The sequence below is a fragment of the Anticarsia gemmatalis genome, chromosome 16 (genome assembly GCF_050436995.1).
Source record: "Anticarsia gemmatalis isolate Benzon Research Colony breed Stoneville strain chromosome 16, ilAntGemm2 primary, whole genome shotgun sequence".
Classification (NCBI taxonomy): domain Eukaryota; kingdom Metazoa; phylum Arthropoda; class Insecta; order Lepidoptera; family Erebidae; genus Anticarsia; species Anticarsia gemmatalis.
Genome location: NC_134760.1, coordinates 5,797,934 through 5,816,235, shown reverse-complemented (window position 1 = coordinate 5,816,235; position 18,302 = coordinate 5,797,934). Strand labels below are relative to the sequence as shown.

General features: G+C 42.9%; 1 protein-coding gene across 1 annotated transcript; it reads right to left on the bottom strand.

Moving 5' to 3' along the window:
- Nucleotides 1-412: 412 nt before the first annotated feature.
- LOC142979608 (uncharacterized) lies at nucleotides 413-4,906 on the bottom strand. The gene is made up of 4 exons (XM_076124639.1): nucleotides 4,163-4,906; nucleotides 4,007-4,087; nucleotides 3,557-3,707; nucleotides 413-652 (listed from the first exon to the last, which is right to left on the bottom strand). The coding sequence occupies exons 1-4, from the start codon at nucleotides 4,904-4,906 to the stop codon at nucleotides 477-479; spliced, it is 1,152 nt and encodes a 383-aa protein (XP_075980754.1). The 3' UTR covers nucleotides 413-476.
- Between the last annotated feature and the right edge of the window lie 13,396 nt (nucleotides 4,907-18,302).

Here is an 18,302-nt window from a genome sequence, read left to right as displayed (position 1 = left end):
TGAGAATAATGTAGGTGTGTTTCAAACTTCATTGTGAAATTAATGAACGAGCACAAAACTTTTATTACGATTGTTTCGCTGTCCGCCATTAATAATTAACAAAGGAAACTTAAAAACCAAGTCTGCAACTCGTAAGCTGAGATTTATCGGCCATTTAATTTTACAAAACTGTTACTTGTTTTCCCTGACTGCGGAACATTTTGTACCTTGTTGCAAAAGTTAAGATGGTGGTTAACTTGCCAAGTGATTTAGCGAGAATGACAGTGATTTGTTACCGCTAAATAAGACAACAATTTAGAATAATACAATGTATTTTAGATACTATGCAAAGCACGAAATTATTTATTATTATCTTGTATTTCATTAACATATTATTATAATGAAATATATTATTAATTAAAACAAACGGTGCAAGTACAATCGCATTTCCATCCCAAATTAAAACAAACTTGGTTAAAGTACAATGAGAATACAATTCAGGGGTTGATAACTTTCTGGAACTGTAATAATATAATTAGATACGTGACTAGAAGACCGACGAATTTGAACGGGAGGGATATGTCGATGTTCAGCATTCGTAGTAGTGAGAATGAGAGGTCCCTCGTCTCTGTCCAGGCAAGAAGTGCCCTCGCCATGCCACGACTGGATTTATCTGCAAAATTGAATAGAATAATTAATAGCGATAAATCTGTGTCAATTCTCCACAGTTACCAGTGGAGAGATGCCAAGATTTCATCTCTTCAATTACATTAATCGGGCCAGTCGGTTATTAAAGTAATTGCAAAGAATACTTCGATTCGATGTTATTGGAAATATCTCATTTCGAAAATCCAATCGGTCCGGAATATTGTCACGAGCACGTACGTATGCGAAATGCGTTTATATGCATTATGAATTGCCGAATTTTTTAATTCGTATTAATGTAAAATACAACATACCAACTGCTTTAAACTTATCTCAAATTAATGACACAATTATTTTGATCATCGTTTTTCCTTAATATAATATATTCTTATATATTCATGCACATTTTTTGCAAGATTCATAAGTTTTACAATGGATGCACATAAAACTTTCAAGGCTCTTTGTCATTGAAACTCAAAGAACATTTCCACAATAAGAATAATAGGTGTTGACATGGCCAACTCGTCGATAATCTCATCCAGACCTTTTTATCCCGCTTTGCAGAGAGGTAAGTGGATTATCGTCGTACCTTCTCTTCCGGGATCTTGCCAAGAATAATGTTCTGCGTTTTTGTTAGTCACTATTGTTGATATTGACTGATTACTTATGCTAGCCAAAGTAATGACCCTGTAAATGTATATAGCTAAGGTGCAGACTACGGCACGAAAATTTTACAGGCTTCGTTATTTTACCTCTTTAGTTACGCTCATATTTAAGCAACCTCTCTTAATTAACTATCGAGCTTAACTAAAGGCGAAAATAAGCTAGACGCCGTAAGAACAATCTAAATGAAATTCAAAAACATATAATTCCTATTTGAACTCGAGTTTGATGTATGGTAAAAAACTACACATATGTGCAGGGCTTGGCGTAACTATATTTAATTTTGACGCTTATTCCAACTTCAACAGTCGCTTTATCTACCATTAAACAGTCGCTTTATCTACCATATAGTCTATCCGTAAGTAATAAAACATTAAAGTTAGACCTTCAATCTGACAAATATAGTGAAATTTTATAACCGTTCTACGCAACAAGTTTTCAATTTCAATAAACGATAGCGGTTTATTCTAAGCTCAGCAATTTCAGGTAGTTGTTGGATAATCTATGTATATTAAGTAAGTTTTACAGGTAGGGACTCGACGTCGCTACGCTTCCGAACAACTTAGTAATAATAAGTTTGAGCCTTACTCAATCCCTGGGATGCAGGGAACGTGAGATGCGACTAATTGCACACACATTCTGTACTGGATTATATGTGACGGAGTTTAAATATACCTAATCAATATTGTGTTTTAGATGTGAAAGTTGTGTTTGAAATATTGTCTTTATATTGACACTATAAATTAAGCAAGCTAATATGAATAGTAGCTCAGGGCTGCAATTGAATTTACGTGGACTTTCAATTTTCCGCAACAAAGTTCAACCGTTTTATGGTAAAATCAACGTCCCTATAGACTTTTATATGGAATAATGTTATTGCCTTTTTGTAAGCATTAGTTCAATGATAGGGTTACTCCATTAATAATTGAGTTGTGTTAATTAACCGCTACAAGAATTAAGTTTGAAACCTTAATAGGCTTGCAAATTCTACTACAATTAGAAGCAAAACTATTTGCTTCAGTATGCTTAATAATGAACCACAACGAGCAACACACGTACGTAACCACATGTATCGTTTCAACACGCTGATACACCTAATAACCGTCGCAATAAACGCCAACGGAACCATTACAGCACAAGTAAATCTCGCTGTAGCCGGCACAACCCGCCACATGCACGCATTACACAATAAAACTCCACTCATAAACAATCTATTGACTTAATATTCGCCGCACGACCTATAAATAGTTTTATGACGACGTGTAATGAAATTCTTTATTATAACTTTATAACTACATGTTTGGCGTAGTGGTTAACGTGGTCTCCTCGCCGCAATAACCGTAGCGCCGCATGTGATGGGTGCAAATGAAAAAATGTATCTATCTAGAAATTTGATTCAATTCACTTTCTATCTGAATTGTTGTGTGATGAACAGTGTTCTGAGCCTGGTTGTAAATTTGTCTACATAAGTATGTATTTAGAAGTAAATAAGTAAGTTTATAAGTTGCCTGGTCGCCATAGTAACTGTCCAAAAATATTTATTTTCTTGTTTATAAATATTTATCAGTTGGCTAGTTTTCATAATACAAGCTCTGTTTAAATAGAAATTAGATTGCCGTGTGTGAGTTGTTAAAAAATATTTACTTATTTCTAACCTACAAGATCTCGAGTTACAACCTTGTTAAGTGTAAGGTGAGTAAGAGCTGTTACGCACTGACGACAGTCGTTGTCTTCAGTTACTCGGCTGTTGAGACGCTGCTAACGCTTATAGAGTCACTAACATTTGATACGAAGATTGAGTGTTAGAATAGAAAGGGGAAATCGCGTTACAGTGGGTATACACATAAATACATATACATATGTATATACATACGTATAGCCCAAACTGTCGTACCGGCGACTTTTTGTTGCTCACATTTAGTAACTTACAGTCACATACATTTATAAAAATCTTAAGTGTGTATTTATCTTTAATTCACGTAAAACGAAATGAAATTGTAACCTAGCTGCGAACGCAAAAAATATGTGATAATTGATCATCATTTCTACCTCAAATTGCAGCGTCAGTGTTATGATCCCGCTTCCTTTTCCATAAGTATAACAGACACTCGAAAATTTCCCCATTTTAATATACTTATCTATAGCAGACGTAGAAATAATGAATGTGTTAAGGTATTAGAGTGCCCACGCAGAATTATCGTGAGTGAAAAATCCCGTGCTAACATAACCACGGTAAATGCGGATCGCATAAAACGAGTTTTTACTATACCCAGTTGGTTCTCATAAAGTCTTGAAGCCAGTAATTCGCGTAGTCGTCGCACTTCATTATGAACTTGGTCCCCAAGGCTGCAGGGGGCGAAGAGTGGCAACATTATCCCCACAGAAAGTCCCAGACAAGATGCCGTAAACGATAGCGGACCCTAGAAATAACAGCATATAATTAACATATTTTTAATTAAGAAAACTACAATAAATGCTTCAAGACTTCTTATTATAAACTACACGTACGAGAAAATTGGAAAAGCGACGGAAATGCTCGTAAAATACCAAAATAAAATGTTTGTTGTCTTGAGTCTGAAGTTCAAATTAAGTTTGCTAAGTACTGAAGCAACGGAAGAAAGTTCTAACTGTCGGATAACTTAATTATATTGCAGCTGTTAGAGACATTCGGAGAACACGTATGACTTGTTCTTAGAAATATAACTTGTTTATAACTTACCTCATCTTTTATCAAAGCGTACGACACGTGGTAACAGTAGCACAGAATACTGACAAAGGATGCTATTATTGTAACCAACAACTGAAAAATAAAAGTACATTTCCATCATTTTTACCTTCCACTCGCAATATTAAGTCTTCGGTTTCCGTTCTTTACCTGCCATTTTATAGCTTCAATCAAATAATTATAAGCCTTTATAATCGTATGATAAAGATTCATTAATTTCTCCATTTTACATAGAGCTTTATTACCATTGCTGCTTATAAAACCAAATTCTTCTACATTAGTCGTCTTTGTTATCTTTGCATTGGATAGAGACAGTTCCATGTAATAATTGATTAGACGCAAACGAGGTATTAAAAGACTAAGCAAGTGTCCGATATAATGCACTTCAAAAACATGACATGCCATCACTGGAATAAATTCTAAATGTATCTCGCCGATCGAAGCCAATAAAAATGGGAGGCCAAACAAAATGCTGTTGTACAAAATCATGAAAACAGTTTGTATGATGTTTCTGATCGTTCCCTTTCCCATCTTCGGAATACAACCAACTTCCTTGTCGAACACGTTCAACTCCATGTAATAGCGCTGCAGGCGTTTAATGGAAACTAGGTTAAACACCACGAAGAACAACCACTGGCAAATAGAAGAACCAATAGCGACGTCCAAGAGGTACACCTCGTCGAGGTTATTGAAGAAGTTTATCAAAAAGGCCGCCATGCCTACTGAATATAGGACTAGTAGCAGCGTGAATATGGGATGTATGTTACTGAGAAGTGGGAGCCGGATGATACCGAAAGGCATTTCGCATATGATGAATATTTTTGATACACGATCGATGTACGGCTTGCCGCCGACTCGTATGTACGTATTCACGAGAACCGTTGGAGGCGTCATGTCGACAGCTTGAATTATTTCCAAGTGCCCTCTAACTGACAAACTTGACGATAAGCAATTTACTAATGGTGACAGTTAATAATCTAATTCAAATGACAATATTATCTATACCTGACATCGGGGCACGAGTGCCACCCGCCATTAGATTAATTAGATCTAAGTTATGCCACGCAACCTGACACTTAATGCGTACATATCTTGAATTAGAATTAAAATTAATTGAATATCTTGTTAATATATTTAGTTCTAGAAAGTTCAATGCTATTCAATTACACTTAAGACAATGGATTATTTATAAATTTACCTAATAACCAGGTACCTTGATAACACTTGAGCCAAATCGTTAGTTTCGATATTAAAAGTAAATACGAATTTAACATACACATAGGTTAAATGCACCTTATACTTTCACTGTTTAAAAACACAATTCAACCTACCTTTTTAATTCCTTTTCACCCACAACAAACGCGTTACGCAAAACAAAAACTCCATTCATTTATTTTTTGACGTTTCTCCTTGGCCGTGTTCGTAAATATGATAAAGCAGTTATAAATTTTACAAAAATACGTATCACAATACACATGGCGCCATTTCACGTTCGAAATTATACCATTATTCTTTTCTTTCCTTTGCAGGCTTTGAAAAAAATGTTAGAGGCTTTTTGCAGCCTATGAAATAAATGGCCTGATGTTATGTCTAGATTATACGCTTAGACACAGATTATGTATCCTGATACCTAATTAGACGTGATCCGAACGTGCTCTCATTATGTAGTAGGTACTTGTTTGTACCGGTTCTTAATACTGGGATAGAGTAAAAACAAAAACCTTTTCAATATTGCTCAATACTATCCAGTAGCCGCCAAATTACTTTGTGTCTCTCCAAAGTCTTGTTTTTAAGCTGCTATTTGTTAGCTTTCTAGTATTCAGATTCATAGTTACTGGGAGCGTACAATACGATTCGGTAATAATCTTCTATCGTTAGTATAAATAGAACTAGAACGCAATTACTAAGAGAAGCATTTCGTACATCTTCGCACGTTTTATTTCGAAACTCATTAAGTCCAAAAGTGTTAATGAGAATCATACATTTTCGTGGAAGCAAGGCTTGAGCTCTAAAACTAAAATTTGCACACCCTGTACAGTCCAAATTATCTTTTCATGTTTAACTTCTTTGCGTAATATAATTACTAATTAACGCGTTGAATCAAAGTCATATCAAGACTCCAAAATTAAAGTTTTGGTTTTACGTACTATTTACCTCTGTGGTCATTGCGGTGCGGTAAACAACAGCTGATTAAGCGGTCTTAGGTTCGATGCCAGGGACAGTGCTATTGTTGTTTTATAATTTGTATTGAAATACTTCTCAAAGGTCACTCGGAATTTGTTAACGTGTTCCTATTCTGTAGCGCGTTTCTCTACACTCAGTAATACCGCGCATCGAGAGTTTGAGTTTTTAAGTGTTTTGCAAAGTTAATTCCTACTGCGCCTAGCTAGCCGATTGTCGATAGTCGATAGTGGTAGAGAATCGCGCTTCTCGTCTATGTATGTAAACTTGCTGAACTATGCAAAGCCTATCCTTATTGGCAATAGGTTACTAGATTTGGTCAAACATGACATTACTCGGCAGCGCAGACAACAGCAATTAGCTAGCTCTGGGACTCGATTTCGACTTGGTCATCGTTCGGCCCCTCAATACCATTATCCCGTTAGATAATTCAATACAGTCGTAACTTATAAAACTATACTTGTTACTGAATTATCTCATAATGTGCTTCGTGCATAACAAATAGAACTACTTAAACCTAATTAACTATACAGCGATGCTAAAAAACCGTACTGTGCTCTGTTCGCGCACTCTCATAATAATTAGGAATAAAAGAGTATCCACTCTCACTGGGTCCGCTTTGTTCACCACTTCAAATTAACTACGAAAAAGTTATAAAAAGCCTTTGTTTGTCCGTGATAGAAGCCCGTCCGTTGTCACCGTAAACTTGTTATGTTGCTCTTTACAATAATGGAAGGGAAAATTGTTTATCTACTCGAAATAAGCATCCTTTTGATTCAGTGATAACAAAAGAAAATCTAATCTTAATACAAAAACAAAATATTATGCCACTTCCGTTTTCCTCAAGGAGTGTCTTGTGAATAATTTAAGAATGTCGAAATTAGCTTATATTACATGCATTCATGCGTTTTTTTCTGATGAATATTCGGAAGCTTATTATCTTGTCAGTTAGGAGGAAAAGAGAAAATCTTGTTAAGAATTATAAAGAAAATATTCCGGAAAGAAATTTACTTTTATTATGAATAAAATAAAGCTCATGTTTTATAAATATAACATCGTTTTAAACTTATGTCCGAGCACTTGAAGTTAGCAAACGACTGCTATTACGAAACACATTTGAGAAATTCAGATAGGAGTAGAAATTGCATGCAAATATATCTCAGCTATTGTAGAGTTGTGTGACCGTATGTAATGTATATTGTCGCTTATCTGTTTGTTTGTAGCATAAGCAAGTTACAGTGAACTGAGGATCAGCGTAGTTTTAAATTAAATATGAGAGAGAGGGAGAGCGGCCAGCTCTATCGAGAGCACTCCACGGGTGAATACATACAGATGAGCCCCATTTATATGTTTTACATGCAAATCTAAAACTATCGGATCGGATATAGATGCAGGGCGGAAAAAGGTCAAAATAGCGACATTGTACACGATGCGGGTTTGCTCTGCAAGCTTTTTGCGATCGTTCGTCGACGTCGCAAGCTCAGTACACAACTTCCTATACACAAAACAATGCGTTGTTCGTCAATCGATATTAAAATATGCCACTTCAGGGTACAGTTTGTTGTTCGCCAATAATATGACGTCAGAACACACAATCTGCTGAAGGATTTCCCTGAGGTCTAATGTCAACCCCAATCAGATCGGCTACAATTCAATGGACATTGAAAAGAATGCCGTAAAAATAAAACGTATTTGATTTTTAATGGCAGTTTTATTTCTGTATTTTGATTCATCCAGTTTTCATTAAGAGTCAAAACTGTGCAAACAATGATTTCAAAATAGACAGTTCTAAATATTCCCGTGCATTGTGGGTAGTTTGTGTTTATACATACTTTGTGTGTAGGGTAAACTGAGTACCCCCCTCGTGGGTCTGTACCTTGTCGTGGTGAGGGGGCTTAGTAGCGCTGAGCGAAGCTAAGACAGATCCGAAGGGACCTTCCTGTTCCGAGCCGTAAGGCTCAGAACCAGGTCCCTTCACACCGTGCGGTGGTGCGTGAGCGTCACTGCACGAGAGAGGAAGGAAAATCTCTATAAAAAACCATGGGGGGGCGGATTTTCATGTCCTGCCCGGGGTGGGGGTGTCCGTTGAGTACTGTTCTCGGCGGACCCAAACCGCAAGCCTGGCCCAACTCCTTGGGTCAGGATCGGGGGTCGCTTGTCGGAGGTTGGGGAGACAGCGGTCGCGAGGAAGAAAACCTCTATAAAAAATCACCCTAACCGTAAGGTTGCCCGTGCCGAGACGGTGCGTGGCCGGCAGGTGGTTCGGTCGTTAGCGGGTGTTAGGATTAAGTTAGCTTTTAAGGTTTTATAGGGACCAACCCTAATTACAAAAAAGGAATAGTTATGGAGCACGCACTTTGTAATATTGTGGTACCCCAGGTCGGTACCGGCAGCGCCGCTGCCGGAGAATCCGACCCCGCCGTTCCGGCGGGCAGAGCCCCCTCGTACTCTGGGGAGGGGCAACAAATGCGTTCCGACGACCGGCTGAAAAGTGCGGTCGTCGATGGGCCATCCTGCGCCTCGGGAGGTCCTGGGTTGGGAGAGGCAGAAGGAGAGAGGAGAGAGGTCGAGAGTCTAATTTCACCGGGCACTGGAGACGGGGCTACTTTGGAAGCCCCTGATACTCATAACACCAGTAATACAAGAAAGGAAGGCCTTCCCGGCATGGATGGATGTGGGAGACTCCTTCCATCAAATAAGAGTGACAAGGTCAGGGAGGTAGGAGAGCCAAAGTCGACGAGCAAATACTGGCGCAGTGGGTCGGTGGGGGACCTTAGCCTCGACGGATCATGCTCAGACATCGCTGAGGCTACCTCAGGCCACGTGGATGACAACCGACGGAGATCTCTTAGAAAACGTCCGGTCGTTGTTCTGGACGACTTCGTGGCCCCGATAACAGAATCGAAGGAGCATCCGACTAAGAGTCGCAAAGTGCGGAAGGGTCGCACACCATCAACACGTGTCCCTTCAGCTACGACAGAAGATCAAAACATGGAGGAAACCTCTATAGGAGAAGTGGAGTCCGTAATGAGCGACTCAGCCAGCTCCACTGTTGGGGACACATCGGCGCCAACAGAGGATTTACCGGCGACTGACTTGGCTCAAAGAATATACGAGAGACTAGATGACGTGACTATTATGGCGGACCAGTCTCTTAGCGTGAAAGGTACTTTTAAAAAACGGTTGAAGGAGGCAGCCAAAGCCATAAAAATTTCTACCTCAGAGCTATCTCGGCGATCCTCTAATCACGAAACAATGAAATTAACTTCCGTGAACCATCGCCTCACTGCAGAGATTACCGTCTTGCGGCAGGAGGTAGCAGCGCTGAGGGAGCTGGTCGAGGCGTTGTCGGAATCACAACGAGTCCAGGGTGTGTCTTCAGAGCGGGCATGTCAACCCTCAACCACCAACTCTGAGATTGACCGCGCCATCAGCGACCTTAGGCTTATGATTGATGCTAGGTTTGGAGCAATAGAGGCCCGGCTTCCTGCGGAACCCCGGATCCGCCCACCCCTAGCTGCAGATAAAAGGACGGATGCGGCGCCAGTATTGGCAACTAAACCAGCGGCCCAACAAGACCCAACGTCGGTGTCCAAGGATAAAGAGGAAGGACAGAAGAAGAAGAAGAAAAAGAAAAAGAAGAATAAGAAAGGAAACATCGCAGGCGCATCTGGAACTGGATCGTCACGCCATCCGGTCACTGCTCCTGCTGTTCCACCATCGCTACCATCAGTTCCTCCACCCCTCACAGGCGAGTGGAGCACTGTCGCGAGAAAAAAGAAGGAAGTGGGAAAGAAAGGTGCGCCTGCGGCTCATGTCACAAAGCCAACAGCGCCCAAGAAGGCCACACTGCGGCCCCCAAATTCCGCTGTGATCATTTTAACGCTGACTCCGGAGGCCGTGGCTCGGGGGACCACATATGCCTCCATTATTGAAAAGGCAAAACAGAATATCGTGTTAGGCGACCACGGCATCTCCGGAGGGTGCCAAATTCGCGCGGCGGCTACCGGTGCGCGAAAGTTAGAAGTGGCGGGGGAGAACTGCAACGACAAGGCAGACTCCCTCGCTACAAGCCTCAGACAAGTCCTCGCAGGGGACGCTATCGTCTCCAGGCCCTTTAAAACCGCTGAAATGCGTATCTACGGCCTGGACGACTCAACTACGCCTGGGGAAGTCGCGATAGCGGTAGCGCGCGCCGGTGGCTGCCTCGCGGAAATCGTGAAAGTCAGCGAGGTCCGTCGCAACCCTTGGGGTCTCGGCTCGACTTGGATTAGGTGCCCGCTGACGGCAGCTAAAAAGATAGCTGAATCCGGCAAGCTTCTTGTCGGCTGGGTCTCGGCACGTGTCACAATTGCTGAGCCCCGCCCTCTTCGTTGTTTCCGCTGCTTTAGCACCGGCCACGCTCAGGCCATGTGTCAGGCCGACAAGGACCGTAGCAACAGCTGCTACCGCTGCGGGCTCACGGGCCACAAGATAGCGGAATGCACAGCCGATCGTCCTCGCTGTCTGCTATGTGCGGAAGCGAAGAAACCAGCAGATCATCGACTTGGGGGTCCCGCTTGTAAGGCCCCGAAATCAAAAGGTGGGAAGGTTCCGAAAGTGACGGCTGGTGTAAGAGCACCCCAATCCAACATCAACCAGAGCGGGATAGCTAACGAGGAAGTAGCAATGTCTATCGACCAACAATAATGGCCACCAAAATCTTGCAGGCGAACATCAACCACTGCGCCGCGGCCCAGGATCTCCTAATACAAACTATGGCACAATGGCTGATAGACATAGCAATCGTTGCAGAGCCATACAACATCCTACCACGCGACGACTGGGTCGGGGACACTGACAACTTGGTGGCCATAGTTAGGCATACAGCATCCAGCTCCCCCCCTTTCAGCAGAGTGGCTAAGAGCAAGGGCTGCGTGGCGGCGTTCACGGGAGCAATGGTCATTATCGCCTGCTACCACTCACCTAACAGTAATCTAGCCGATTTTCAGGAGTTTCTGGCTGAGGTTGGCAGACTGATTCGTTGGGCTCACCCCGCCGCAGTACTAGTGGCGGGGGACTTTAATGCAAAGTCGGTGATATGGGGATCTCCGGCTACAAGCTCCCGAGGAAAGGCCTTGGAGGACTGGGCCGTCTCGTTTGGTCTTGTTATTTTAAATAGGGGCACGACCTATACGTGCGTGCGGCACAACGGCGGATCTATTGTTGATATCACCTTGGCCGGTGCCGCTCTTGCGCGCCGTATTCAGGCCTGGGAAGTGCTGGAGAGGGTCGAGACTTTGTCCGACCACCGGTACATCCGCTACGAAATCCTCCCCTCTCCAGTTACCCCGAACAGGCCGGGTCGTGTCCCGCGAGGCGACGGACCAAGATGGGTGTTAGGAAGGCTTGATTGCGACTTATTGGTCGAAGCCGCGTTGGTGGAGTCTTGGTCTCCAGTACCAGAGGGTCAGACGGACGTGGAACTAGAGGCTGAACAGCTTGGTTGCAGCATATCGCGGATCTGCGACGCGGCAATGCCCCGGGCCCAAAACCGCCTCCCCAAACGTCAGGTGTATTGGTGGTCGCCGGAATTAGCCCAACTACGTACTGCTTGCGAGAGGGCGCGCCACCGATACACCAGGAGTCGACGTCGTCGTCCCAACGAGACTCGCGAGGCGGAACTTTATGCCGCATACAAGGCTGCCCGGAAAGCTCTCTCGGTGGCCATCAGAGAGGCCAAGCGTAGAGCATGGAAAGAATTGCTAGAGACCCTAGATCGCGATCCCTGGGGGCGGCCGTATAGGCTGGTGCGGGCGAAACTTCGCCCCTGGGCACCCCCAGTGACACAGAGTATGGATCCGGCGCTCCTGCAGCAGGTGGTTGCAACCCTTTTCCCACACCGAGAGGAGTTCTCTCCACCATCAATGATGACAAGTACGGAGGACCAGACTTTTAGCCAGGTCATCGCGGAGATCGAAGAGGTGGTCATTCCCGAAATAACTCCGGCCGAGCTCAACCGGGCGGTTGCTAGGCTCCGTGGCCGTAACACCGCCCCGGGACCCGATGGAGTGCCCGGTCGCGCATGGACACTCGCCATACCTAATGCGCTTGAGCCGAGAGTGATACGGTTGTTTTCGGCATGCCTTTCAAGCGGAACTTTCCCCCGGCGATGGAGAACGGGTAAACTTACTCTCATAAAGAAGGAGGGCCGTCCGATTGAGTCTCCGTCGGCGTACCGCCCTATCGTCCTGCTCGACGAGGTGGGCAAACTCTTTGAGCGTCTATTGGCAGCCCGCCTCGTCGAACATATGGAGGAGCACGGCCCGGACCTGAGCCCCAACCAGTTTGGTTTTCGCCGAGGGCGATCTACGATAGACGCAATCACGCGAGTGAGGGCCCTGACGGAGGATGCTGTCGCAGGGCGGGGAGTGGTCGTCGCGGTGTCTCTCGACATCGCCAACGCATTTAACACCCTCCCCTGGAGCTGCATAACAGCTGCGCTCCATTTCCACCGCGTGCCGCAGTACCTTAGGCGAGTCATTGCATCATATCTGTCAGACAGATCAGTAATCTACCCGGCGAGAGATGAATGGTGCGAAAAGCCAATGTCGTGCGGTGTTCCACAGGGGTCAGTTCTCGGTCCGACCCTGTGGAACATCGGCTACGACTGGGTTTTGAGGGGCTCACTAATACCTGGGGTCGACCTCACGTGTTACGCGGACGACACATTAGTAACCGCCCGCGGCAGTACATACCGTGAGGCGATACATATCGCGACGGCTGGCGTCGCCGACGTGGTCCACCGCATCCGACGTCTAGGATTGGTTGTGGCTCTCGAGAAATGTGAAGCTCTCTTTTTCCACGGGCCTCGTAATGCACCGCCGGCAGAAGCGCACGAAATCGTCGTAGGCGGGGTGGCGATAGGTATCGGTCGAACGATGAAATACTTAGGAATCGTCCTTGACAGTCGTTGGAGCTTCCGGGAGCACTTCCGTCGCCTCGCGCCCCGTCTTGTAGGGGCCGCTGGGGCTCTGGGTCGCTTGCTCCCGAACCTGGGAGGTCCGTCAGACGTTTGTCGTCACCTTTTCACCGGCGTCGTTCGTTCCATGGCGCTCTATGGCGCCCCGATATGGGTGGATGCCCTCAAGCGCGAAAACACCGCAGTTCTGCGCAGGCCGCAACGCGTTTTAGCCATTAGAGCTATAAGAGGATATTCCACCGTATCCTTCGAGGCGGCGTGTGTGTTGGCAGGGACTCCCCCGTGGGACCTTGAAGCCCGTGTCTTGGCGGATGTATACCGCCAGACTTCAGAGGCTCGGACACGGGGGACCGGTCCGGACCCGGAGGCTGTCGCGCAGTGGAGGCGTGAATCACGCCAAGATATCCTCCGGATTTGGGCCGAGCGGTTGGAGCACCCCAGCGCTAGTGCTCTTCTAATTAGCGCCATCCAACCGGTCCTCGAGGAGTGGTTGCACAGACGTCATGGAACGGTGACCTACCGACTGACGCAAACTCTGACGGGCCACGGCTGCTTCGGCCGATACCTATTTGTAGTCGCAAGGAGAGAGCCTTCCCCAGCATGCCACCATTGCGGGCATACCGAAGATACGGCCGCCCACACATTGGCTGAGTGCCCGGCTTGGGCGACAGAGCGCGGAGCACTGATCGCCGCGATAGGGCTCGATTTGTCGTTGCCGGCCGTAATTCGTTCTATGCTCGGCAGCGACGAAGCCTGGAGCGCGATGCTCGCCTTCAGCGAAACTGTAATCGCGCAAAAAGAGGATGCGGAGAGGGTCCGGGAGCAAGACCCGAATGCACACCCGATGCGTCAACGCCGCGTCGGACGGAGTAGAGCGGCGCATGACCGCCGCCCACCCTAAATTGGGTCTCTGACAGTGGACTGGGCGTCCGCTGTCAACTTGGGGCGAGACTCCAAGAAAGGTCGATGGCCGTAGTGTCCGGTCTATCGAACCAGCTGGTCTAGAAAGGGCCCCCGTGGAAGGGGCAACCGCGTGGCGTGCGACTTGCGGTTCTAAGCGCAAGCAGTTATCCCGTCGCACGCCACATACGCGGATCAGGCAGGCACTCGTGGGGTTTTAGTGGGTATGACCGCCCTTCTGGCGGGAGAGTCCCACATAACCCTGGGCTCCACCCAGGGACCAGGGTATGCGCAACGCATTTCCCCACGGAAAAAAAAAAAAAAAAAAAAAAAAAAAAAAAAAAAAAAAGGGTAAACTGAGTACATTTTTTTATAACTCTCGCTTTCGCTTACCCGGAATTTCGACAGAGCTTTTGCTGTTTACATAAATCTAAAACAGACGCAGAGAATAATATTATGAATCATGTGAGTTGTGTTACACGGATATAAGCATACAATATGTATGAGATCGACATCGACGTGGAAATACATTCTAATCATTATGAATTCTGATGAAATATCAACTCCAGTCAATGTTTAATTATACAGTAACAATAGCGGGACCGAATTAATTATTTCTATGAAAAGCTTTTCTAATTATAAAAACTCACTCTATCGGAATGAAGTTCATTCTTTGTAGGAGTTACGGAATTCGTTAAATTAATGACTTTAATATAATAAAGTCGTTTGGGGTTAAATAATTTGATGACACGGTCAACCGACTGCTAAGAATAACCCGAGAGAATTATAATGGATTATGAGAAAGGTTCTAGAGCTTATACGCTCCATAGAAATGAAAACGCTTGGTGCATACGTGCGTTTAAATGACGCGTAGCACCATCGTAGTAATGATGTCTACCGTAGACGCGTAGCTTGGTAAAGTTATAATTATACAACTGTACGTGCGCTCAAAAATACCTACCTTATGCACCTAACCTATTGATATTTCTTGACGCAACCAAAACTGTCTAATAGAGAAGCATTTCATATTCAATATAATATAGCCTTTGAAACGTAACACATATCTCACATTGTTCTACATTGTACACTAATCGACATCAGAAACCTATTACAGCGAACAAAGGAAGACATTGCAGTCAAACGTTGATCGGCATGTTCTATGATATAGATACATTTAAACATGATTACAAATAGGCGTTTTCCTCATATCAGCTAATACGTGAAACAAGGGCCCCTGTCCGTAGCCACAATCAATCATACGACGCCACACACCCCGATGGATAAATCCTTGCGAGGCTATAGCTTATCCTATACACACATCATATTGTATTATGTATAATATTGACTACGGACGGACGTATTTATAGCGCATCTTAACTAATGTATTGTATCGGGAACGCGTGAGTATCGTTTCCCTGCGCCAAGCAATAAGAAGTTTTGTAAGCAAGTACAAACTTTTCGTGTTTTGTAGGTCTAAAGTAACAAGACCGTTTATTTTTGAAGAAGAGAGATCTCTCAGTGATTTAAGTGATCGCCTCCCCGTGCTTGATAAAAAACATATTCGTTCTCGTTGTATTTTGTCTCGCGTTTACACACATCATGACTTCGCAACGGTAAATCTATTAGGAAAATCTAACTACCTTACTACAAAATCTACAAATCATCACTATAGTTTACGTACTGTTACATCACAACTTTTTAATTAAGAGGCTTCTTAGCTATAGACCCTCATTTGTAACGTATTCCTAGCGAAATACAATACGAAATGGTTAGTATAGCTAATGAATCCGATACACGAACACCAGAAATGATGAGTGTGTGTGTGTGTATACACGCGTATATATGAAGTATGAACACATTTAATATAATCACTTTATCGACGCGAGCTTTGTGATTGATGCACATTTGGCTCCGTTCCGCCACTTCCGCTTGATATCGGAAACATAAAACGTTCGTCTGTGGTTTAAATTAATATGTTGTCATTGAATTTCATCAATAGAACCGGCTCGGATTACTTTTTAATTATGTTAGCTCTGAATTTATAGGCGGTGGCGGCACGGCAAATATTTTGTAATAAACCTTAGTCAGCATTTTCTTTGTGAAAGAATAAACAAATAAGGTGTGTTATTAAGAGTCAAAATATTTCAGACGGCGTTAAGCTCGTAACAAATTTTGTTATAAGCGAATATGAAATTGAGTAGCCTCAGTAAATATAAAATTTTACAAAAAATGCGGCGCCGCGTATACTGTTCATTACGAGAACGGTTTGACTAACCGTTTACAAAGAAAAATAAGCTAACTGCCGTGTTTTTATTGTCCCTTTTGTGCTCTCCCTCAGTTGTAATAACAATGAAAATCCGGATTGAAAAAATCCATTTACCGAATAGAAATTCGACTACGACCGTGACTTATAAACACTTCAAATTCAGGTGAACGAAAAACCCCGCACAATAAAACGTATCTTTAATAAAAATCGAAGTCCAATTATATGGGTATTATAAAACCGTGTTTGGAGTGACGCCGACCCAACGCTGAGCCAAGGAAATTGGAACGGCAAATAAATATCGCAAAGTGTGGAAATTGGAAACCGTAACAAAAATTTTTATGTCGCCACATCGATACGAAACATAACGCGAAAATAAATATTATTTGAACAAACAGAAAGCCTAACATGTGACAACGCACATCATTCAATCAACAACACTTTTGACTTTCTCATATAAAGAGGATTATCTATAGCATTTAAGTAAGTACTCACGTGTTCGAGGTTCTAAGAATGCTCGTGAACAGTTTTGTATCGAAGAAAAGTTGTTGCCAACGTCTGAAAGTGGATTCCAATGTATCATTACTTGTAAGCGTGTCAATACGTCAGTACTCTAATGAAATAGATGTTATCCAATTTCGGTGAGAGAAACTCGTAATACCGGTTTTACTAAAGTATTTGTAGTTAAAATATATGTCCTAGAGAGGAAACATCAGTGAAAAATGTTACTTTTCGAATTTATATTGATCATACAACTTTATATCGAAAAAATAAGTTATAGTCTATAATCTATTCTGACTAAGGTGTCTGCTCGAAATACTACTGATGCACCAAAATGTAAGTTTAACATCCAGTTCTGTAAAACATTATTCTTATCACCTATGACATTGTATGCTATAATAATTGCCAATTAATGCGATGTACTACTATAATCTAGACGCAAATTATCCGCGGCCGACCAATATAACTTAAACTATGTTGTACAATACAATAAATGTTAGAAACTAGGCACATTACACTGTTTGGTTACAGATTGCGTCGCGTCGGTCGAGCCAGTAACCGACTACGACGCCACGCTACACGTACACGTCGTACCCTACGACCCATTTCCCTTAATTAATTCTTACTACATGACTAGAAACACATGCCTGCAAGCGACACTACGAATCTAAAAATATCACGGACTTATTTTTAAATTGATAATTCATATTAGGTCGGGGAAAAATAATTTTCGCATTAAAGTATGTATGAACTTGCAATAAAATCTCTTTGGCTTCAAGAATCACAAATGAGTACACGGTTCATTAGGTTTTTTTTCATTGAGCTCGTGAGGTACACAAATATAGAGCGTTTTTGTGTAGAGAAAAGATTTTATTACAAGTTCATACATACTATAGTGCGAAAATACTTTTTCCCCAACCTAATACATACATAAAATCGCACCTTTTTCCCAAGAGGGTAGGCAGAGATCAAAGTAGATTACTTGGTACGATCCTTACTAACTTCCCTTGCCTCATTCACATTCATATATCTTAGCGATAAAACAAATTTCCAACTATTCGAATAGTTATTCAAACTGCAAAGTTTTGAGTAGAACAATACATTTAAGGAACTTTATTAAAAGTTAATATTGATAGTCCCTTTATCAGTTTGGTTATGACTTCAGATTTTAAGTTACATATTTAAGTTTTCAAAGAGATCTACTTTATGAATACATTACAGCCGTAACAGTGCAGGTAGCGTATTTGACTAAGTATAATGTGGTATTAAACTGATTTAGTTTACGTTAATAACACACTATTATATATCAATTAGTTTATAACACTATAATCTATATGTAATAAACAAAACACCTTAATTAGCGTAACATAAATTAATATAGCTACCAAACTACCTTTATCAAGTAAATAATATGAAAACTTAACTAACTAGACAGAAAAAGCGTATCAATGAGATCAACGCTGGGAGAGGATCTGTTCAAACTT

What these genes read in the sequence shown, in the direction of transcription:
- LOC142979608 (XM_076124639.1), bottom strand. Translation starts at nt 4,906, where the DNA reads ATGACGCCTCCAACGGTTCTCGTGAATACGTACATACGAGTCGGCGGC. An exon ending in TTGAAGCTATAAAATGGCAG is followed by an intron (nt 4,088 to 4,162) that starts GTAAAGAACGGA and finishes TTTATTTTTCAG; the next exon opens with TTGTTGGTTACAATAATAGC. An exon ending in ACGCTTTGATAAAAGATGAG is followed by an intron (nt 3,708 to 4,006) that starts GTAAGTTATAAA and finishes TGTTATTTCTAG; the next exon opens with GGTCCGCTATCGTTTACGGC.